This window comes from Ictidomys tridecemlineatus, chromosome 9, assembly GCF_052094955.1.
Source record: "Ictidomys tridecemlineatus isolate mIctTri1 chromosome 9, mIctTri1.hap1, whole genome shotgun sequence".
In the NCBI taxonomy this organism is placed as follows: Eukaryota; Metazoa; Chordata; class Mammalia; order Rodentia; family Sciuridae; genus Ictidomys; species Ictidomys tridecemlineatus.
This window is the reverse complement of record NC_135485.1, coordinates 94,139,811-94,164,945: the sequence shown is the minus strand read 5'-3', so window position 1 is coordinate 94,164,945 and position 25,135 is coordinate 94,139,811. Positions and strand designations below refer to the sequence as shown.

Here is a 25,135-nt window from a genome sequence, read left to right as displayed (position 1 = left end):
TTTCCTGATTTTCTCATAATATCTCAGTGTGCACCACATAAGGGCAGCTCAGGTGCCACCCACCATAGGAAGTCTTGCCTGACCTACAAAGGCTGGGTTTGGTGATCTTTTGTGCTTCTTTGTTACTCTGCCTCTCTTAATCAGGTGAGTTCTTTGTGCTTACTCATCTTTGTGCCCCCTAATACTTAGTTTAGCTTAGAACAGAGGAAGTCATATTTGATGAATAAATGAATTGTACAGAATCTGAAAATCAGTGTTTAATTTAGCAAAATTTTCAGACTCTACTATTTCTATGTAAATTCTTTTTAAAATTTATATATATATATAAAGTTTTAGGTGGACACAATGCTTTTATTTTTATTTATTTTTATGTGGTGCTGAGGATCAAACCCCAGTGCCTTACCCATGCTAGGTAAGCACTCTACCACTGAGCCACAACCCTAGTCCTTTAATTAGTTCTTTTTAGTTATACATGAGAGTAGAAGCCATTTTGGCATAATTATAGAAGCATGGGATATATCTTGTTCTAATTTAGTCACCAGAACTTTTCCTTTCCCTTCCCTATATATATATATAAGTTTTCAGTAATGTTTTCTACAATATTCTTGTTTTGTATAACTGATTTTTTCAAAGTTTTTGCTTTAAAGGTGATGGACAGAACCATGTGACATGAAGATTAAATCCTTGATTGTCCCTGCAGAGTTTTCATTTTGTGGATGTAGATGGAGTTTTAAATGAGATTTTTATTTTCTGCTAGAGTTTAATATTACTAAAAGACATGAAGAGTGATATTCAAATATGGTTTTGATGCCCCAAACTTGGGAAACTAGCTTGGAATAAAATATGTTCTTGAACAGAGGTTATTGCCTTCATTAAAAATAAACATGCTGGGATAAACCTTATGCTCACTGAGATGATCTGGAAGAATCTCAGGACACACTTTCACTGGAGACTCATTCCTGAAACATCAGGAGTAGATTGAAGAGCTTTCCCTAAAAAATATATGACCAAGATTTGTTATTCTTTGTTTTTGCAGATAACTAGTATGTGGGAACATTGATGTCTATTTTAAATCAATTTTATGCCATGGGCTTCTATCTTTAAAACTAAATTTTGCAAAGCGATGTTATACAAGATGGTTAAAAGCAAATGCAAAAAAAAATATTTATAATGCACATGGAAAAAAGCTACAGAATATTCTAGCTTTTGCTAAGACATTGAATTACTATTATTATTAGTGCTGGGGTGGAACTCAGGGCATTGCACATGCTTGGCAAATACTGTACCACTGAGCTATACCTTCAACCTAACACTGAATTTTTTTTCAACATTAATGGTGTTAAATTGTACTGACAATTGTATTGATAGGAAAGACACTTAATTTGGGTATTTCCTCGCAAATTTAGATATGGGTAACTATTGAAATTGTCCTGGCAGGTTTAATTTTTATTCTCCTTAGAATGTGTAGCTTTGCTAATAAAACCATATTCAAAGCCTGGGTCTATTGATTCCCTGTAAGATACACTTGAAGGTTAAGTAACTACAGATCTCAGCTAATCCTTTGTAATCTGCTGTTGCTAAATGACGGCTTGCATTCCTGGCACACCAGTTTCTGAATGTTTAGGATTTAGTTTTTACCTTTTGTTCAAATTACCTCTGGAAGAAGCCATGCTTCTTTTTGCACATCTGTGCATTGTGCTCAGCTTTTTGGAAGTAGTAAGGTGTTCGTGTCCTTCTCAGTGCACCTGTGATCTTCGTGGCAGAGATGACGACTCAGGTTCAAGGTATGTTCCTCTCCTTGCTACTAAAGGTTCTAATTATTCCAGGAAAAAAGCCCAAACAAGTCAGCCTTATTTTGAAAGCAAACTTATTTTCAGAAATCAGAGAAGGTTTAATTTATATACACTTTAGTTTAATTGTGTTAATACTGATCACCCACTGCTTTATTATTCTCATTTTGAGCAGTGTAACTCTCAAAAGCCTCACATGATTTGGAATTTCCAAACACAATGTGTTACAAAAATATTCACTACACTCATATTCATAAAATGTCCCTTTCAGGAGGTTGAGACATTTAAGTGTGTGTAGAGAGCTCAGGCCTTGATTCTAGAAGGTCGCAGAGGGCTCCCCTGGGAAACCTGTGGGATGTGGGCATGTCATTGGCTGCCAGGGTGTTTTCCCTGTTTCCTCTGATGATTCTTCATGCCAACAGCTGGATAAAAGAAAGAATAATCATAAATGTGAAGGCTCATAATTAGAATTTTTTATTTTGACTAATGAAATGGACAAGGTAATGATTATAGGACTTCACTGAAGTTATTTAATCTCAAGATTATTTCAACATCTACCTGTGCAGTAAGAAAAGGAATTTATGTACAACAAACACTTTCAGATATGAATTAAATGCAAAACAGAACTCTTTATTAGCTAAATGAAGTAGATCTTTTTTGGTTTTGGAAATGGTATTTAATAATAAAATCAGATTATTTTTTATTTGGTGGTTGAAATAAGCAGTGAGTGAGTCTCTTAAACAAAGTAATCTATTTAAAACAAATAAACAAACAAACAAACAGCACCGGGACTGGGGTTGTGGCTAGAGGTAGAACGTTTGCTTTGTATGTATGAGGCACTGGGTTCGATCCTCAGCACCACATAAAAATAAATAAATAAAATAAAGATATTGTGTCCATCTATAACTATAAAAAAAGAAAAAAACCAGCACCATTTTAACCAAAGAATAATAATAATTAAACCATATTTGTGAGTAGTTTGTCTTGTTAACATGTTAGCTTTATTTAACTAATTCATGGTATCTTTTTGAGATGTTTACAAGGTGGTTAAAGACAATGAAAAGAACACAAGTTAAAGACCTATTTGCCCAAATATATGCAATAGTTAATGATCAGACCAGAATACTATCTATAAAACTATCATAGAAATGTTTCTTTCCCCAAAGTGGCCTCATTACTAGTGGCTTTTACAAAAAGCACAGAATAATAATAATAATGCTTGGCAAGATATATACAAGTAATCTAGTTCAACCCCTATCATTTTATTATTTTATTTTTTATTTGTTTTTTTAATATACATAACAGTATATTTTGACGTACTGTACATACATGGAATACAACTTATTCTAATTAAGATCCTCTGTCATTTTATAAGTACAGAATTTAAACTGACAGAGATGAAAGGACTTGTGCTAGGTTGCCAATTTAGAGTGGTTGATTGAGATGCTAGGCCTTGTGGGTTCCTGTCTAGGCTTTTTTCTATTGTGGCATACTGAAATACTCATTGGGTAGGACTGCTATTATTGTGAAATAAAACAACACTGGAATATGAGATAAAATAAACTAGAGATGAGTAACAGGCATCCCTAGAGAATTCTAATGATTCCACAAGTTATTCTCCTAAGGTTTTAGAAGGGAGAGGATGCTCAGGATATTGTTGCTTTGTTCTTCTTACCTCTGTTTAGGTTATGGGCTGGCTTTCACAATGAACTGATCTAATGTGTTTTACTAAGTGGCCATTTTATTGTTGACTTACTAAATATATAGCATATCATAATTTAGATGACATTTTGCAAAGCTATTTATTATTAACTCAGATGAATATATGATGGAAGAAAAATGGCCTTTATTTTCAGGCTTAAATGAATCTAGGTTCTCAAATTCCTCTTACTTTAAACTCATGGGACAGACTTGTTTTTCTATGCCTGTTTTACTTGTGCCAATAAACAAGACCACAATGTGACTTGCTCAAGGTCACTTATGTTCGAGAGTGCCAAAGGGAATAATTCAGTTTCTGGTTTATTCCTTAGGTGGAAAGCCATTCACAGGTTATGTAAACACTTGATACCCCCCACAAAGTAATCCTTTCAAATAGGGTCAGTTTATGATTTTAACCTGGACCATTTCCTAAAGACGTGCACTTTGGAGGTGGAAAGAGTGGGTGTGAAGGTGGCTCTGTAATCCACTAGCTGGGTGACCTTGGAAAGTCACCTAATGTTGTTGGGCCTCTGTTATTTTAGATGTAAAATTGGATTGTCGTTAATAGCAGAAAACATCTATTGAGGGAGCTCAAAGAACAACAAAGAAAGTGTGAGCTGACCACTCTGTGTGGGTCAAGGCTGGAGATGCTGATGACAGACAGGTAGTAGAGTCTGTGGTTAAGAGACAGACTTCACAGGCATGGTGGTACACACCTATTATCCCAGCAACTCGGGAAGTTAAGGCAGGACGATGGCACATTTGAGACCAGCCTTTGCAACTTAGTGAGACCCTGTCAAGAAAAGAACAAAAAAGAAAAGAAATACCTACTGAGTGCTTATTGTATCCAGAAAGATGTAGAATTTTGTATCTTATTTATTTATTTGTTTGGTTTTTTGTTTGTTTGTTTTTGCAGTGCTGGGGACCAAACCCAAGGTTTTGCATATGCTAGGCAAGTGCTCTACAACTGAACTATACCCTCAACACCTTTACATCTCTTTAAATTAATCATGGTAACAGTGCCATATGGAAAAATGAGGCTGTGGGTCTGATAAAGAGGCTTTCCTTGGCCATAGAGGAGATGACAGAGCTTAGAACTGAACCAAGGTTAGCCCAGAGCAGGCTGTTGTGATGGTTAAATAGAGTTGCACAGGCCTGGCATGGAAATAACTCCATTAAAAATAAGGTCAGACCACATGAAATTGCTGATATTTGATCATTACTTACTACAAAAATGGTCATTTCATATGATGTAGCATCATAGTTGCTGCTGTCATAATGGTAAAGATGAAGAAGACAATGCATTGTTAATGAACAGGTTTACCAGAATGAACAAGTATTTTGGGAAAACCAAGTAGGGAATGAAAAATTGATACATTTGGAGTAGGAATTATTGAGGTCTCCTTGTATTAATTTTTTAAAAAATAAGTAATAACAAATATGTAATATTTATGATTAAGCACCAATTATCATGACATCAATATTCATAAAGTCAAAATACAAGAAGTGTACAGGAAAAATAGAAAAACAATAGAAATGAGTTGTGGAAGATGATGTAGAAAAAACTGAGAATGAATTTAAGAAAATAATCTCAAGTAGATATTGCTATGGTTTGGCTATGAGGTGTCCCCTTAAAGCTCCTGTGTTGATGCAGGAATAGGCAGAGCTGAAAGGATTAGATCATAAGAGCTGTCACCCAATCAGTCCATCCTAGTTTGAGTGGACTGAGGGGATGGTCATTGCAAGCAGGTGGGGCATGGCTGGAGAAGGTGGGTCCTGAAGTGTTTCATCCTTCCTTGAGGCCCTTTCGCTTTCTCTGTCTGCTTCCAGCAGTCACGAATGGAGCAGCACTTCCACCATGATGTTTTGTCTCACCTTGGGCCCAGAGTTAGGTGTTGGCCCACCATGGATTAAATCTCTGAAACGCAAAATAAACTTTCCCTCTTCTGAGTTGATCTAGTCCGGTATTTTGGTCCGAGTGCTGAAGAACTGATCATCACAGACATAAGTAACATAATTGATACAATAATATAGAAAATAGATTCAGTAGATCTAATTAGTATAAATCAAATACTATATACTAAAAAGACGAAGTATCTTTTCCTATTATCCATGGAATAATGATAATAAAGGTCCACATATTGCCCTAAACCATAACTAAATTACAAAACAGGAACAACATGGACAACATTCTTTGATTGTAATCTTGCATTACTCTTTGACACTAGGTTGGTGCTATGTAATGACCTGGATATGAACCAAGTCCCTATGAACCTCCCTGTGGATACCTCAAAACTTCGCATAGAAAAAACCGTCATCCGCACAATTCCAGCTGAGGCCTTCTATTACCTGGTGGAGCTCCAGTACCTCTGGATGGCTTACAATTCGGTGGCCAGCATTGACCCCAGCAGCTTTTACAACCTAAAGCAGCTGCATGAGTTGCGCCTGGACGGGAATTCTCTGGCCAACTTCCCCTGGGTGTCTCTGCGGGACATGCCCTACCTGAGGACCCTGGATTTGCACAATAACAGAATCACCAGTGTGCCAAATGAGGCGGTCAGGTATCTGAAGAACCTCACCTACTTGGATTTATCAAGCAACAGACTAACCACACTGCCGCCCGATTTCCTGGAGAGCTGGTCTCACTTAGCTACAATACCATCTAGAGGCCCAGATCTTTTACCAAGAAGAATTATTCTTGGTGAGCTCATAAGTCTCTGGGATTTTCATATATAGATACCTTGCTACACATTCCTTTAGTGGTCCAGAATCTACTGGATTTGGTTTCTTTGTATTTGCATTTGTGTGTGTTATACTGGGGACGGAGCCCTGGGGCCTCATACATACAAAACATTTGCTCTACTGCTGACATACATCACCAGCCTTTATTTGCACTTTTTAGAAATTAGTTCTTTTTAGTTACACATGACAATAGAATATACTATGGATAATTATAGAAGCATAAAATATAATTTGTTCTAATTCAGTCCTTAGTATTTCCCCTTTCCCTCCCTTCCTCCCACCCCATTCCCTTCCCTTTACTGATCTTTCTGCTATTTACTTATTATTTTTTAAATTAGTGTCTTGTGGATGTACATGATGGTGAGATTCACTATGATATATTCATATATATACATAGGAGAGTTAAATCAGTTTCATTCCACTAAGTTTTCCTATCCCATTTCACAGTTTTAATAGAATAGTTCCCTATCAGCTAAACTCGATCTAGCTATTTTCCCTCTGCAAGATGTATTGTGTATGGGGGCGTGGGGGTGTGTGTGTAGTGATGGGGAGAATGAGCCTCATTAAACAGAGAGGGCTTCAAGTTGAGAGGCATAATCTACCATCTGCCCTGATTCTTGTGAACACAGTGATCTCCCATTCAACCTTCTACTCTGTTAACTTTTCAACCCTTCTCCAGGCTTCTTAGGAGTGGGAGAGAGCCAGTACTTAAATTAGTTATGGAGAATAGTTTCCAGAAATGTGGAAACACCAGTTGTTTCATTGGCGTGGTGAAAGCCTGATTGAGAACAATGAACAAAGGCCTTTCTCATGGGTATTTTTTGGGCAATGAAGTCTTATATATTTTTGTTTGAGACATAAGCCCGAAACCTTGATCAAGCAGTTTGATTTGTCAAAATTTTGTTATACTTTTCACCTAATAAGTTGTCAATTCGCAGCTTATGTCTTCATAACTGCAGAAGTGGTTGTATTTAACTTCTGGGTCAGTGAAGTGTCTTGTCAACAAAGATATGAAATGTGTGCCATGCAGCCTTGCTGACCAGTATCACATGCTCCAGATTTGTTGAAATAAAATATATAGTTAAATTTTTAATTTTTTAATTGTAGATGGACACAATACCTTTATTTTATTTATTTATTATTATGGGATGCTAAGGATCAAATCCAGGACCTCGCACATCCTATGCAAGTGCTCTACCATTGAACCACAACCCCAGCCCTGTGTATTACTTTTATAATGATAATAATCATGATAATAAATAGCAAGTTGTGTGAAATATGCGGAGCCTTGTTCACTATGTTACACAGGGAATAGAAGTGTCACCTCTCAAGAGAAGACTAAATGATGTGTATGAATTACACAAAAGCCTCATTTTTTAACCTGGAAAATGGGGATTTCAACCTGACTCTATTTTGCTTGCATGACTATGATGAGAATGAAATGAGATATTTTATGTGACAGTTCTTTGGAAGATGGAGTGCACCGTCTCCGAAGTTATGCTTATAGATTAGCATAACAGAAGAGACGGGGTAGGAGTGTCTTGTAAAGACACTCTATTCAGCTTTTTTGTCACTTCCACATTACGTGAGTCTTCCAGTTGCATTATTGAAATATAGTGATAAGAACTTGTCTAGATTTTCTAGAATTTACTATTTGCCTGTACCAATTACATCTTTGCAGGTGCCCTGTGGAATTTCCAGTGGGCTATGTCCTGCTTTTATTTTTTATTACCCTTATTATGGTTAGTAGATGGAGGTTCTATTTGCAATAATAATAGTAATAGCTGGTCTTGAGGGAGCTACTCAGGGCAGGCCTAGTTCTAATATTTAACATAAGTAGGTTCTTCTGGCCTTATTAACACCATGGGAAGTACCCTTTCCTCCTCATTTTATAAATGAAGACAAACGGCACACAGGTAAGCCACGTGACCAAGTTCACACACCATGTGGTGGGGAAGCTGAGGTGTGAACACTGCCTGTCCCAGGGACCACCCCACCCCCACTCCTCTGTAATACAAAGTATGTAATAATACCGAAGTTATTGTCCTCATAAACACATCACTTAAAGGATCTCATTAAATCATGTATTTATTTAATTAAAAACAAAACAAACAAAAAAACCTCAGGGGCAGGCTTTTCAGTTGCTCTCTTCAACATGAGTGAAAATATCGACTTAGTAAAATTGTTCTTTCATGTATCCACAAAAACCATAAACGAGTGTCCTGCAAGTAAACATTTAAATGAACCATGAACGCTTGACTTTTTTTTAAACTTGATTTTTTGATTTGTAATACAAGTAAATTTCCATGGTCTCTTTCTTAAGTTGTAGCCAATATTTACACAAGCATCTTCTGTAAGGCCTACCACCGTTTATCTTGAAGGAAAAAACCTGCGCTTGGAGAAGGCATAAATACTTTATTGGGTGTTTTTTACTGGTGCCCAGATTTTTCAGTGGTAAACATGGGTTTCTTCTACTCATGATGGAATTTGCCTGAAGGACAGTGGCAGCCTGAGTATTCCCACAGAAATTTTTAAGATGGCATTAATTTACTTCAGGCAACACTTCTCCCTCTCTGTCCATATGGCTGGCACTTCGCTAGGATCTTTGCTAGAACTGCAGAAGACAAATTCAGATTGTTAAGTCTCCACCTTCCTAGGTGCTCTCCTCCCATACATCTGCTGAGCCCTCAGAAGAGCTCCACAAGGTGTCTTTAATTATCAACACCCTCTTTTTACAGCTGGTGAGGACATAGAGTCAAGCTCCAAATTCACAGTCCCTCTCCAGAGACATTGCTCTTATGTTTTAAACTATAATTTTTAATTAAGAGATTGAGATATACTTTGTATACAGTGAAAAGCAAGATCAAAGTGTATAATTTGGTAAATTCTGGTAGATATCTACCCTGTGTAACCCACACCTTTATAATAGAGAATATTGTTATCCCCTTGGAAATTTCCCCTGAGCCCCTTCCCTGTCAATCTCCCCTCACTTCAGTCACTATTTTGATTTCTATCACCATGGGTTAATTTTGCCTGCTCTAGAATGCCATAGAAATGCAATCATACAGCATGCACTCCAGGGCTGGGGTTCTTTTCTCCCAGCAGCATGTTTCTGAGATTCATCTGTGTTGTTGCACATATCAGTTGTTCCTTACTGCAGGATCGTATTCAAATGTGTGAATGAATCCATTGTTCAGCCTTCCTCCCTGTTGGACACATGAGCTGTTTCTAGTTTGGAGCTATTATGAATTAGGCTTCTGTTAACATTCTTGTGCAAAGGTTTTTGTGGCATGTTTTCATTTCTCTTGGATAAATCTCTAAGATTGAAATTTCTGGGTTATAGAACAGCTATAGGTATTACCTTTTAAGGAACTTCCAGGTTTCCAAAAAGGTTACATAACTTTATACAATCCCATTAGCACTTAGGACAGCCTGATTGATCCATATCCTCCTGAATACTTCATGTTGTCTTTTTCATATTAGTTATTCTATAACTATTCCTAAGCAAGTTGCTCAGGAAGCAGTATCACATTGTGATTTTAGTTTAGAAGTATATATATTTCTAGGGATTTCTAGATATTGAACTGAGGGGCACTTTATCACTGCCCTAGTCTTTTATTTAATGTATTTATTTATTTATCTATCTATTTTTATGTGTTGCTGAGGATGGAACCCAGTGCCTCACACATGCCAGACAAGTGCTCTACCACTGAGAAACAACCCCAGTCCCCCAGTTCTTTTTTATTTTTAATTTTGTGACAGTTTCTGAGGCTGGCCTTGAACTAGCAATCCTCCTGCCCTCAGCCTCCTTAGTTTCTGGGATTACAGATGTGCACCACTGTGCCTGGCTTATTTGTATATATTCTTTTATGAAATACCTGTTCATGAATTTTGTCTAACTTTTTTAGGATTATTTATCTTTCTTTACTATTGAAGGCAAGTCTTTTCTGTTATAAGGAATATAACTATTTTCTCTAAGGTTGGTTTGTCCATTCACTTTTTCATGGAGCATTTGGTTAGAAAGTCTTTTAAGTTTTGGTGACATCTAGTTTGTTAGTTTTATCTTTTACAGTTAGTGCTTTCTGTGTACCATCTAAGAAATATTTGCTTACCTCAAGATGATGAAGATATTCTATTTTCTTTATAGTTTTAGCTTTTATATTCAGTTTTTACCTGTACATTTATATTAGTAATCAGTATTTATATTATACTTATGACTATTATCCATCTCAAAATAGTTTTTGAGGCTAGTGGGAGGTTGGAGTTGAAGTTTATTAATTTTTTCCAAACAGATACTCAGTTATTCCAACATTGTCTATTGAAAAGATTTTCCTTTCCCATTCAATTGCTAACCATAACTGTTTCCACAAAGCTGAGTAAGGCATTATCTTCACCTTCAAGGACTTATGTCTGTACAAGAATTTATTCCTGACTTTTTATAAACACACACACACACACACACACACACACACACACACATCATATTCAATCCAACCACTTTAATCCAAGAAAAATTACTCTTTTAGAAAGGGAATAAATCAAAGCTCACTTGTCCCATCCAAGAACAGTTATATGAAATAAATAAATAAATTCAAATTATTGTGATTGTAGCTGGTGTACTACCTTGAAGGAATGCAGTACAAGTAACAATTTAACTTTAGAGAGTTTCTGTACCTTTGTCCCCTCAAGAAAAAAAAAAACAACTATAAATGTGTTCAGTTCCTGAGTTACTTTTTATTCAGGTTTTAAAAATTGTACCTTAGATGTTTTAAAATTAGGATAAATAGTTATATACATATTATATTTTTGAAAATATTTTTTAAAATTTATACCTGGCTTACATTAATTAATTTTTAAAAGAATTTTATTTCATAGTTAACATATTTTGCCATTTTTATTTTTTGCAGTGCTGGGGAATTGAACCTAGGCCCTCATGTATGCTAGGCAAGTGCTCTACCACTGTGCTATATCACCAGCCCTGTTAACACATTTTTATAATACTTCCAAAGTATGAATGAAACTGTTAATGTTATAGCTCTTGAATCTTTCTCTATATAGACATTTTTACTTCAGGTGCTGTTGCTTTGATAATTTTTATTTGTAGATTATAGCACTTACAGCTGCCACCCATGTTTTTAGGTGACAGAGATGGGTTATGATATAAGAAGAATTAGATTAGGAGGCTAAAAAAAAGTCTGGGAGTTATTCAGGACTTTAATCCACTTACAAAGTCAAAGTAGTGATCTCTTTGTTCTTTGATTTCCTCTGGCGTGAAATTGGAAGAATAATACTGGCTCCCTGAGTTGCTACAAAACAACGTGGTGGCATAAGACATAGCCAGGTTGTGTGGCAGGTGCTTTAAAATCTAGATACTTAAGTTCAAATCCTGGCTGCCCAATTGTGTGACCTTGAACAGATTCCTTAACCTTCCCAAAGCTTGGTTTTCTCATCTTTACAACATGCAATTGTAAGGACTGAGTTAGAGCCTTCCTTAGATGTTTAGTGCTGTTGTGAGATAACTTTCCATGTCTCTCTAGACTGTTTCATGTCTCGTGAGCAGATGTAGACACTAACATTGCATTTTATTCTGCACTGTCTTTGCAAGGATTTTTGTTAAGAAAACAGATTTGGAAAGTAGAGCTAAGCCTCTCTCCAGAGCAAAGAGTTGGCAGGCTTACTAAGATGATGGTTTCTTCCAGTACTGAATGATCTATGAACTGTGGCCAAGCCACCTTCTATTTTCTATTAGGGTTTCCCACAATGTGGTTCTCTCAGTGCTAATATCAGGGAAGTCTTAGACAAACTGCAGTGGGTTTGGCAGCCCTTGAACCTAAATAATCTCTTAGAGCCTTTACAGTTCTTGACAAGTGCCATTTTTTCCTCAGAGGAAATAATATTTTTTAACTTCTTGTTAGTATTATCAAAGAAAAAAATCTATCTTAATAAGTCCAGGTGGCTTGAAAATTTAAGGCATTCTATGTAATTATTATTTATTATTCTACATAATTATTATTAATTTTATTTGATGTGCTCATTGGCAGACTTAGAAACTAATCTTAAAGTCAAATAATGAAATTGCTATGGTGAACAGAGATTTTATATTTAGGTTGACAAAAATGTATACATATAAAATTTAATTCACCTTTTATTTTGATATAACTATTTTTTGTATTGTATTTCTGAATTTTTACTATGTTAAGGTGGGTGTACACATGTTTTGTTCTAAAATATTTTGATTTATTTTTATCTACCTTAAAATATTTCTTTTCATCCTCTTAAGTGCAAGGATAACACATCTTTGCTTGAAGGGCACTTGTCATTTTGCCCCCTGTGCTCTTCTTCTCACTAGTGTTATTTCTCCTAAATCAGTGAGCAAGTGTGTGGCTGGATCTTCACTTTGAGAACGGATCACTTGTGAGAGGGGAACCATATTTTCATTTCATTGACTTCTTACTAATTTAATTACATCATAATTCTGACAATACCAACTGATGGAAAACTCAAAAATTTTAACCTTTCGAAACTTTTGGGGGAGGAGGGTATCAGGGATTGAACTCAGAGATACTTGACCATTGAGCCACATCCCAAGCCCTATTTTATATTTTATTTAGAGACAGGGTCTCACTGAGCTGCTTAGCACCTTGTTTTTGCTGAGGCTGGCTTTGAACTCACGATCCTTCGGCCTCAGCCTCCTGAGCTGCTAGGATTACAGGTATGTGCCATCACACCTGACTGATGTTAAAAGGTTTTTGAGTTTTTTATATATTATGGTGTTATTCCCCTGCCAGAGGAGCAGCTGGCAAAGATTTCTCCCATTCTTTAGGTCTCTCTTCATGCTCCTAATCAATTCTTTGATGTGAAGAAGTTTTTTGTTTTGTTTTTTAATTTGATGGCATCCCACTTACTGATTCTTGGTTTTATTTCTTGACTTTAGGGGGTCTTGTTCAGGAAGTTGTTGCCTGTACCTATATGATGGAGGGTTGGCCCTATATTTTTTTTCTAGCAGTTGCAATATTTTTTATTTAATTCCTAAGTTTTTGATCAATTTTGATTTGACCTTTGTGCAGGGTGAGAGGGATCTGATTTCCTTCTTTTACACATGAATATTCAAGTTTTCCTAGCACCATATGTTAAAAAGGCTATCTTTTCTCCAACATTATATTTTTTGACATCTTTGTAAAGTATCTTTGACATCTTTGTAAAGATGGCTGTGAGTCTGTAGGTTTGACTCTGTGTTTTCTATTTCATTGTTCTTCATGTCTATTTTGATGTCAGTACTGTTACATGGAGATGTCAGATGGGTTCTTTATCTCCTGAATTCAAAGAATGAGATCCTCAGAGAAGCAAGAGAGTAGAGTCATAAGATTTATTTAAGGCAGAAATAGGGTCCCATAGTAGGAGAGGAATCCCAAGGGAGGGTATCACAGCCTGTTCTTTGCCTGGGGGCTTCTAAAGGCATATCTGATGCCTAGTGTAGGTGATTGGTGGGGACCCTGTTAATGAGGGATCTTAGCATGGACCAATCAAACTCTTCAAGGTCTGAGTTTAATAAGGCAGTCATAAGTGCATAAGTTCAATCCCTTATTTACGTAATTAAGAACATGAGTCCAACCTCATGGTTGGACACGTCTATTGAAAAAAGGTAAGGGTAGATTCTGTGGTTGGCCATTGCTAGGGCTCAGAGTCCTGGTAGATAAAGAATAGACATTGTAGTTGGAGCTGTTAGGAACAGTAACAGGTGTTCTAGCTAAGAAGGCACCATTGTGGTTGAAGCTGCAGCGGCAGCAATAAGATGTTCTCTAGGCCCAATGTCCTCTTCCAGGATGACATGATCTCCTTCCTTCTTTCCCTTCTCTGAGACTCTTATCCTGTCTGTCTATGGATGGTCTAGCTTTCTGCCTCAATACCATGCTGGTTTTGTTACTACTGCTCTACTACTGCTCTGCTGTATGATTTAAGATCACATATTATGATGCCTCCTGAATCACTCTTCTTGTTCAGAATTGCTTTGAATATTTTGGGTCTCTTATTCTTCCAAATGAATTTATGGACTGTTCATTTTTCTAGTTCTATGAAGAGTGTCATTGGTATTTTGATGGGAATTACATTGAATCTGTATATTGCTTTTAGTACTATGGCTATTTTGACAATATTAATTCTGCCTATCCAAGAACAAGGAAGGACTTTCCATCTTCTAAGGTCTTTTTCAATTTCTTTTTTTAGTGTTTTACAATGTGAAGTGGGATTTTGAATGTCTATTAACTGACTTCATTATTCTAGGTGCTTCAGTATCTATCAGGTCACATCACCACTAGGACTTTGTTTTTAATATAGGTATGGATTGCATAAGTTAGGTCTCTTTGTTTTCAGGAAGAAAATGTGGACTAGAATGTAAAAAATGTTTTTCTCTGAGTGAAATTTACTGCTTATTTTGAGTTTGAAATTTTAACCATATTAACATGATGCTTTAAGTATTGTTTAGCAAGATTGGTTAAAGTTTACAGAGATTTTTAACATGATCATTTGAAGAAAACTACATGAATTATTTAATTAAAATTTCATGCACCTATATGAATGAATTACTGCCATTATATATATTTTATAGATGAGACTGAGAGAGGTTGTTAGATACCTTCCACTATTGTGGAACTTTCTAGAACTGGGATTTCAGTCCAGACATTAGGTTTCAGAGCCACACTTGGTCATTCAGTATAAAAATAAACTAGAGAGTCTGCTTGTGGCATTAAACTGGGTGAAAGAATCAACACTTAAGAGAACAGAATTCAAATGACTATTATTAATTAGTCATTGATTCACAGGACTTATTGCAAGAGGAAAAAGTTCAAGGTTATATGCTCATGGAAGAAAAGCAAACTTCTAGAATAGAAGATTTAAAAAAGAAAACCCTTACCAATCCTGTCGGAAAAATAATCTAGTCATGAACTTCTACTATAATAAGAAAAGGTATAAACAGAAATATAGACTATACAAATTAGCAGTTAAATTTCTACCATGGGTAGAAATTTTTAAATTACAGTTTGTCGTCTTGTTTATATTCCACAATCCGTTAGTAAATAGTTATAATCACTAATCTTTGCATTGCAGCCTTTTCTGTCTTGGGCTTTCTGTGAGGGTATTCCAGGACAAAACCCTTGAGGCCTTCAGAGAGACTTGTCTGCCGTAGTGCTCTGAAACACATCTTAGATCCATCTGAGATTTCAGTAAATAATTTTGTAGTCTGACCCTGAATTTGGTTTTTGCTCTGAAGTCACTTCTTAATTTGAGTACTCTGGAGAGGCTGGGATTGGGGAACAGTTTTGGTTCTTATTCATGAACAGTTGTCTAGCTGTGGTTTTTTCCTTTGCATTTTACCAGCGAGAAGCTACCAGGCAGCAGTTTCAGCATGTTTTGTGGAACTATCCTTTGGTACATCAATCTTCTCATTGAGTGTGTACTCTGCTTTTCTTGCTTACCACAGGTGACAGTGTTGCTAAACGTGTCACTTTTTGCCACTCCAAAGCAAGGATCCACTTTCTTCTGTTTCCAGTAACTTCTTCCTCACTTCCTTTAAGATCTCACTAGCAAGTTCTTGGAAGACCAAAAGAATTCTGCTAACAGTTCTGAAGGCTGAAGCAGATCCCAAAGGTGTTTGCAACTGGAAATGGTCAGCTAACTGCGTTCCTTGTAGGTGATTCTCTCTTGAAGAGAGATTTGAGCAAACACCTCACAGAGTCTCCATTTGACACTCAGGCCATGTCATATGTTTGCCCTTTCCAGCCTTTCCAGTCTCATCTCCTACCACTGGCTGCATTTCACACTATGGTTTTGCTACACAAAACTTGTATTACCTCAACACGTCTTCAAATCACTCAAAACCACGACATATTCCAGGCTGAGTTAGATGACTCTCCCCTATATGGTGCTATGAGTACTTTCACATTACCCTAGAAGTATTTCTATCACTGTATTAACAGCGTTCTCTGATACTTGGATTCAAATCTTGGCTCTAATCTGAATAACCTTGGTCAAGGATTTTGGCCTGCATCTTCCTTCACTTCATCACCACTCATGTAGGGATGACCTCAACCACCAAGTTATTTGGTCTCTTTGTGACTCAGCTTCTTAATCGTTAAAATGGGAATAATAATACTATCTTGGTCAGGATTATCGGGATTAAATGAGATAATACAGGTTAGTGTTTAGAGTAGAACCCAGAACAGAGTCCATGCTCGGTAAATATAAGCTATGATAATTAATGATCTGAACTAACAGACAAGATGTGTTCCTCAAGGTCGCTGAATTGTAGGGCACAACTGATATCCAGTTGACTGTATTTGATCCCGCAAGCACTTCTATTATTAGAGAGACTATAGACACCTTCTTTCTCAAGAGGCTGTGATATCTGAATTTGTCAGAATATCATTGATTATCCCTTTTCTTCCTTCTGTTTTAGGTCTGCAGGACAACCCTTGGTTCTGTGACTGTCACATTTCCAAAATAATTGAGTTGTCAAAGGTTGCTGACCCGACCATAGTGCTTCTTGACCCAATGATGGTGTGTAGTGACCCTGAGCACCTCTCAGGGATTTTGTTTCAGAAGGCTGAGTTGGAGCAGTGTCTGAAGCCATCCGTGATGACTTCGGCCACCAAAATCATGTCAGCTCTGGGAAGTAATGTTCTGCTGCGGTGTGATGCCACTGGCTACCCCACCCCACGGCTCACATGGACCAGATCTGACAGCTCACCAGTTAATTATACAGGTATTTTCTTCATTCAGCCCTATGAAACCAGGAGTTTGCAAAAGTCTGAATTTAATCTCATGTTCCTGTGTAATTTGAAATTGGCAGATTAACTCTAAAAAAACACATGAGAATTGTTGGATGCAAGGGATTTGAAAGGTGCTATTTATCGATTACTATATTTCTCAGATTATCTTTATCTAGATAAAGTTAGACAACCTAATCTTTTTTTTTTTTCTTAAGTAGAAATCCAGTGGATGGACACAAGGCCCTTGTTGTTGCTCTATCATTTAGGATACGGCTCACTTGAAAATGTAAAACCATCAAAAAAATTTTTAAAATGATTTTCATACAAGAGTATCCTTTTGAATGATTATTTAAATAAATTAAATGGAAACCTTATTCTGAGGCAAAAGCATAAATTTTAGAAATGCTGATTACCTAGACTTTTCAGATCTTTCCAAACCCATACTTTAGTGACTTAGTCAGTGATATTCTGATGATTAAAGGTATATAATTTTGAAACTCTTCAAAATGAATTAAAATTGAGGTCTAAATAATGAAACCCAATGGATCACAAAAGTCAAGGCTTCAAATTCCTCAAATAACTAGTAAAGAGCCCACAGTTTAAACTGGTGACCTAACTTTTGGGCTATTGTTATATTTCAGAAAACTTCTAAAATCAAAACAGAATGGAAATATGTTTAGATTTTAATGTTTAGGAAAGCAAAATTATAATTTTGTAAAAAATATATATTATTCTGCAAGCAAAAGCATCTATAGCTTACTGGTTTGCCTAAGTTAAATATAAAGGATTTAGAATACAAATGACAACTCTTCCATGACCCTGAATGATGGGCTATCTTCTGGATACATGGATAAATGCATTTTATTACAATTAAAAAAATATGTTGAGCAATATTTAAATGAGGTCTTTTGATAAACCTTTTATAGAATCACATTTGAAATTGGAAGGGACCTCTAAGATCACCATCTTGCCCTCTTTTTTTCGCAAATGCAGAAACATAGGTCTAAAGACACTAATGGACTTATCTAAAATTACATACTATTTAGTAAACAAAAGTTTACTAAAATTCAAATTTCCCATAGAGTGTTTGCCTAGCCAGCTCGAAGCCCTGGTCCAATCCCTAGTATCAAAAAATTAAATTTAATTAAATTAAAAAATAAAATATCATTCCCCATACAGATCTCACAGCACCTGGCAGGTCCTGGAGTTCATAAAAACCATCTGCAGAGTCATTACCCACCATCAGAGACTTGTAAAGTACCATTTACTTCTTGGGTTATGTGAGAGGGATGGATATAAAGCAGGTAGTTGTTTCCTTCTTAGCTGGCATGACTGCTCAAATTTTTCCTTTTTCTTTTTTTCTCAGAGCATATGTTTGTTTTCTTCCAGTAATTCAGGAGTCTCCAGAGGAAGGAGTCAGATGGTCCATAATAAGCTTGACAGGCATTTCTTACAAGGACGCTGGGGATTACAAATGTAAGGCCAAAAATTTGGCTGGGAAGTCAGAAGCTGTGGTTACCGTGACAGTGGTTGGCACTGTCACAACCACCATAGCATCAGACACTTCGGAAAGGAGAACTGGAGATCAGCCCGAGGAGGAGGTGCAACCGGAATTTGGAAGACTGACATCCACACCTTCATCCTCTTCTTCCTCCTCTTCTTCTTTTTCTATTTCTGCTTTGTCTCCTGCCTCTGTTGCTTCTTCCTCTTTGTCTCCTGTCTCCATTGTTTCAACCACACCTGGCATTTCAGCAAGCATCACCAGGGCCAGCAGGCAGCCACTCCAGCTCCGACCAGATGGGAAAAGAAAAGTAAAGGTGGAGAAGTGGGGGAGCAAGCTTCCTCCTGTCAGTGACAATAAGAAAGGAGAGCTGGCATTGTTGGATCAAGCAATGTCCCTGGAGACCAATGCCACAATAGAAGACCTTAGGGTAGTCATCGAGACGAAAGAGAGTGTGACCTTAACCTGGAACACCATTAACACCACACATAGCTCTGGGCTGACTGTGCTATATTCCAAGTATGGTGAGAAGGATCTGCTGCTGTTGAATGCAGACCCCAACAAGAACCAAGTAACCCTAGATGGCTTGGAGCCTGGAAGACAGTACGTGGCATGTGTCTGTCCAAAAGGAGTGCCTCCCCAGAAGGACCAGTGCATCACATTTTCCACTGACAATGTCGACGAAGGTGATTCGCAATGGTCTTTCCTCATCGTGGTGACCAGTACTGCCTGTGTTATTGTCTTGCCGTTAATTTGTTTTTTATTGTATAAAGTTTGCAAACTGCAGTGTAAGTCAGAATCTTTCTGGGAAGATGATTTGGCAAAAGAGACTTATATCCAATTTGAGACCCTGTCGCCCAGGTCTCAAAGTCTAGGGGATCTCTGGACAAGAAGGCACAGAGACGATTCAGAAAAGTTGCTGCTGTGTTCTAGGTCAAGTGTGGAATCTTAGATGACTTCTTAAAAGTGACAGTTCTAAACCTGAGTATTATTGTTAAGGTTTTGCAGCTCAGGTATGTGTGAGCTACAAAAATAAAGCATCCAGTGGTTTAGTTGACCCTCTGTATGGGTGACTTTTGGACAGATTTTCATATATTACATAAAATATCCCAAATGGAAGTGTTTTCCAAAAAAATATTATGAGACTTCTGAACTGAAAAGACAAATAATATTGACGTTTGTTGTGTGAAGAATGTCCCCAGAAATAATTTTTAGGGAGGTACTTAATAATGATTTTAGGGTGATGTTTTAGTTCTTAAATTCATGTGGAAATAGTTATAACAAGTGAACTCTGCATTTTAAAATTTTTTTGAGCAATGAAAATAGATTAGTATAACCACCTATGCCTTGATGCTCATTCATGTAAAAAGTGCTTTGTGGCATTTGCTGTGGACATTTGTGGCCACTACCCAGTCAGTGTGTTAGTGAACATGGGATCATAAAGAATTTTGTGCCACTAGGGTTTAAATCCATCTCAGTGGAGAGGGAGGGTTCTTTCTGTTGTTTTCATTATGCACTGTACTACTGCAGAGGTGTTCATATTTCATGTGAAAAAAAAAAACTCCCCCTGTGCTTAGAAATATTAGTATCAGAAAAAAAAACAAATGGAAAAAAGAGGATCATGACCAATAAGCCATTTCTAAATAATGATAACTGTTGCATTTTAACACATCTGCTGATAGATCATATGGGCGTTCTATTTTAGATGTGCTAAATTTAAAACAATCTCTTTAATATTTGGCCATTTGCTCTTACTTTCTTTGTCTTTCCCCTCTTCCCTTCTTCTTTTTTTCAGATATAAAATTTTAATTACAAACCGTACTTTGGAACAATTTAGAAATGATTAAAGAAAAACTAAGCCCTCTTCCTCCCCCTGTATCCACTGTTTACATTTGACATGTTCATTCTTTTCACTGCTTACAATCGAAAGTACTTAAATCAGTGACTTTCATTTTTGAGTGTTTGCTGTCATTTCTATAAATAGGACTATAGTAAACATTTTGTGATATTGTGGGTATCTTTTCAAGTCATTGTTTATAAGTCATTTTCATTCCTTTTTAACAGCTACATAGTTTTTCATGGTGTAAATATGCCATTATTTTTTCAATTCAAACACCTCCTGATTCATGGTCGTTCAGGTTGTTTCTAGTTGTCTGCTTTTATAAATGTGATACAGTAAATGTCTCCACTTTGTTTTTGTGCTTCTCATTTTCTTTTATTAAATAAACTCCTAAAATGAGATAGCTAGATAAAAACATGCTTTTATTTTAATAAATATTAATTATTATATAACTTCCTAAAAGATTCTAACAGTTTACATTCTCTTTAAAATGTGGAAATGTACCTGTTTTCCTACATCTTTTATCAGTATTGCGTCTTCTGAATCTTTTTATTTATTTATTTTTTTAATCTTTTTTTATTATTGGTTGTTCAAAACATTATAAAGCTCTTGACATATCATATTTCATACATTTGATTCAAGTGGATTATGAACTCCCATTTTTACCCCGTATACAGATTGCAGAATCACATCGGTTACACATCCACTGATTTACATACTGCCATACTAGTGTCTGTTGTATTCTGCTGCCTTTCCTATCCTCTACTATCCCCCCTCCCCTCCCCTCCCCTCCCCTCCCATCTCTCTCTCTACCCCATCTACTGTAATTCATTTCTCTCTCTTATTTTTTTCCCCTTCCCCCTCACTTCCTCTTATATGTAATTTTGTATAACAATGAGGGTCTCCTTCCATTTCTATGCAATTTCCCTTCTCTCTCCCTTTTCCTCCCACCTCTCATCCCTGTTTAATGTTAATCTTCTTCTCATGCTCTTCGTCCCTACTCTGTTCTTAGTTACTCTCATTATATCAAAGAAGACATTTGGCATTTGTTTTGTAGGGATTGGCTAGCTTCACTTAACATAATCTGCTCTAATGCCATCCATTTCCCTGCAAATGCCATGATTTTGTCATTCTTTAGTGCTGAGTAATACTCCATTGTGTATAAATGCCACATTTTTTTTTATCCATTCATCTATTGAAGGGCATCTAGGTTGGTTCCACAGTCTAGCTATTGTGAATTGTGCTGCTATGAACATCGATGTAGTAGTATCCCTATAGTGCGCTCTTTTAAGGTCTTCAGGGAATAGTCCAAGAAGGGCAATAGCTGGGTCAAATGGTGGTTCCATTCCCAGCTTTCCCAGGAATCTCCATACTGCTTTCCAAATTGGCTGCACCAATTTGCAGTCCCACCAGCAATGTACAAGTGTACCCTTTTCCCCACATCCTCGCCAGCACTTGTTGTTTGACTTCATAATGGCTGCCAATCTTACTGCAGTGAGATGGTATCTTAGGGTGGTTTTGATTTGCATTTCTCTGACTGCTAGAGATGGTGAGCATTTTTTCATGTACTTGTTGACTGATTGTATGTCCTCCTCTGAGAAGTGTCTGCTCAGGTCCTTGGCCCATTTGTTGATTGAGTTATTTGTTTTCTTATTGTTTAATTTTTTGAGTTCTTTGTATACTCTGGATATTAGGGCTCTATCTGAAGTGTGAGGAGTAAAAATTTGTTCCCAGGATGTAGGCTCCCTATTTACCTCTCTTATAGTTTCTCTTGCTGAGAAAAAACTTTTTAGTTTGAGTAAGTCCCATTTGTTGATTCTTGTTTTTAACTCTGTGCCATGGGTGTCCTATTAAGGAATTCCCTCTTCCCTTCTTCTTCTCTTCCTTTTTTAATTTTTAATTTCTGCTTTGTCAGAAGATGTACAGATAGGCTAAGTACCATACACTGTCTTTTGCCACATTTTATTCTGATTCTCTGGATAAGGGGAAGGGCTTTGAAATTATTAACTATTTCTTGAAATTCCTTTTTTAGATCCCAAAAGGATATTTTAGGATTTTGAAAAAGAAGCTTTAGTAGATTCATTTGGTCAAACCTTTTTTCTAGATTAAAAATATCAGGAGAAATTGAAGTAAGTCAATAAATACTTAGGAAAGAGACATTATAAATAAGATTTAAGCTTTATTTTATTTTTGGTGTGTGTGTGGCACAGGGGATTGAACCCAGGAGTGCTCTATCACTGAACCACAACCCCAGCCCTTTTTATTTTTAACACAGGGTCTCACTAAGTTGCTGAGGTTGGCCTCAAACTTGCAATCCTCCTGCCTCAGCCTCCTGAGTCTCTACGATCATGGGTGGGCTCCACTGTACCTGGCTTATTTTTGTTTTTTTTTAAGAAGTTTTTCATAATGTAGCATATACCCTGAGAGATATTGTGGCTAATATGATTAACGAAAGCCATAAGGCTCACTCAGGCATCTTGCAGGTATGACACAGTGTGTCACTTAGCAATATGATGCCCCTTGCTCTGGGGAAGTCCAGGAGACTTCAGCTTACATGCAACTCTCATGAACCTTAGCACACAGCTGACCCTTATAAGAGTAGCTGAAACTCCTTTTATGAAAGAAACCCATGTTAATTGGTCTCAATTGAATACAGCTATAATAAAGGGGAAAGGATCCCCCACACTCTGAGAACAATCTGAATAGAAACCTTCTCAGTTAGTCTGCCATCTGATCCCATGACTGTATCTGGCCCATGCCACCAGCCTGCTCCGCTGGCCATCCTGTGGAGTGTTGCCGGAATAAATTGCTTGAGCAACAGACTGTGCCTGAGACTCATCTTTGACTTGGTTTGGCCTGAGGGGGGAAATCACCCCTTGGGAAGCTGGCTGACTAGGACCACCCGAGACCCTTGAACATGAAAACTGGCAATGCGGATGGGATTTGAGGAGGTGATTGAGTAAGGACAGTCATTTCTGTGGGAAAATTGGGAGACAGTTACTGGGGACTGGCTCTGGTCAAGAAACTGGGTGCTCCCCTGAGGACTGCTCTGCAGAGGGCCTGGGGGTTTGTTCTGCTTTCTGTCTATTGTGCTCTTCTCCATGCATTTTGTCTGTGCCTACATCATGGAGGTTGTCACCAGATAAAGCCTGCCCAAATTACTCTTAGACTGTTCTGGCTCCCTGCCCCAGGGAGGAGGACAGCATGGGAGGAAGAAGACGGTGCAGGAAGACATCCCACCTGAAGCGCTGGTGGCCAGCTGGTTTGTCTCCTGTTCCAGCTCCTCACTCAGAAGGATCATGGCACCATAACACCACAGACCAAGAAGGCTAAGGTAAAGCTTATCTGCAGAAAGTTTGCCTGTTGCATGTCCTCCCATGGGAGAATGAGAGGAGTATCCCCCATGTGCCCCTGGACTAACAGCATTAGTGAAGTTAAAAAAAAAATCATTAAAGACACATCACTGCTGTCCCCTTAAACTCTCTCCATGAAACAATGTGGCTTCTCAGTGTGTGTGACAACCCCTAGGATGTCTGTTTGGAACTACATGCCCAAGTCACTCTGCCTGGTGGATCCAGAGGCTCAAGGGCTGTGGAATGACAACCTGAGTTTGCTGGGATACTTCTGGCCTTGCCAGTCACCATCGGGCCCATAGTTAAGAAAGCAGCAGCCACCTACAACAATGGCCTTGGATAAGGAAGAATAGACCCAGACAGCATGGAAGTCCATAAAGACCTGTGCTTCTTGACCTGAATGGAAATGTCAAAGTCCACTCTAAGTCCTGATACAGAGGTGTTGCCTGGCGATATCATACGTGCCTGGCAGGAAGTATTCTATAGCTCACAGTCCAAGAAAGACAATAGCTGGAAGCTATCTCCAAAGATGGTGTGATTAGTTCCTTAGGTAAAGATCCTGTGAAGCTTATCCATGAAGCACAATCAGATGGAGCTCTGGGCACAGAGTTGGGAACAGACACAAGCTGTTCCTGTATGCTGCTGCCATGGCAGCTCATGGCCTGGTGAATAGCACACCCTAGCATGAGCCTCCTGTATCAAGGGCTGAAAGTGGCTACCTACACCTGAAGAAGGGAGAGGGCAACTGAGACACTGGGCAACTGTTGTGGGTTTATACAACTGCCAACCCCACAGGACAGGGGCACATGGGGAGGCCCCCAAACAAGCTATGACTTCTGCAACAATCATTTAACCCTTGACCCCAGTTCAAGTCTTTCCAGTCTGCAAGGATTTGCTCATGCAGAAGAGCTATTATGGCTTCACCTCACAGACACACTTGGGCCCAGTTGCTGCCTGTGCACCTCCTATCAGTGTCACGAGGGCTGCTGCTGCTCTGTCAGGTGCATGGTGAATGCTTCATATCCTCCCAGGTTGAAAACTGACTTTTCCACCTTCTGGAAGACACCTTCCCTGTTAACATCCATCACCATCCTGTACCAGGGATGGCCTCACAGACTCCCACCAACTCTGATCACATCTCTACCTGGTAAGGCCTTTTCTGTGTATTTACCCAGTAGCCACTTCCTGGGTAAATACCATTTCTATGGTGTGTACCTCCTGGAAACCCTTGGAGGCTCAATGGTGTGTAGCAGCCATCCAGGATGGAAAAGGTTTGAAACTTCAGCTTATTTGGAATAACCTTCAAGCTCAAACTCTTGTCTGTGACCTTGTCTCCAGTGCACATAGTGTCCCAGACCTTACTGCTTGTTCTGAGTTCTCCGGGTCTTTCTGTTCCATTCTGGCTGGCCATTGCTCTGTACTCTAGTAACATATTGCCTGCTACC

The 25,135-nt window shown here is 37.9% G+C and overlaps 1 protein-coding gene across 1 annotated transcript; it reads left to right on the top strand.

Moving 5' to 3' along the window:
* Positions 1–1,554: 1,554 nt before the first annotated feature.
* Positions 1,555–23,157, top strand: Lrit3 (leucine rich repeat, Ig-like and transmembrane domains 3). The gene is made up of 4 exons (XM_040293122.2): positions 1,555–1,784; positions 5,717–6,189; positions 16,684–16,989; positions 18,386–23,157. Exons 1-4 carry the CDS (start codon positions 1,582–1,584, stop codon positions 19,447–19,449), a joined length of 2,046 nt encoding a protein of 681 aa, XP_040149056.2. The 5' UTR covers positions 1,555–1,581; the 3' UTR covers positions 19,450–23,157.
* Positions 23,158–25,135: the final 1,978 nt, after the last annotated feature.

Coding starts and splice junctions, on each gene's coding strand:
- Lrit3 (XM_040293122.2), top strand. CDS start 1,582: ATGACGGCTTGCATTCCTGGCACACCAGTTTCTGAATGTTTAGGATTT. Junction 6,190..16,683: donor ACCAAGAAGAATTATTCTTG/GTGAGCTCATAA, acceptor CTTCTGTTTTAG/GTCTGCAGGACAACCCTTGG. Junction 16,990..18,385: donor CTCACCAGTTAATTATACAG/GTATTTTCTTCA, acceptor GTTTTCTTCCAG/TAATTCAGGAGTCTCCAGAG.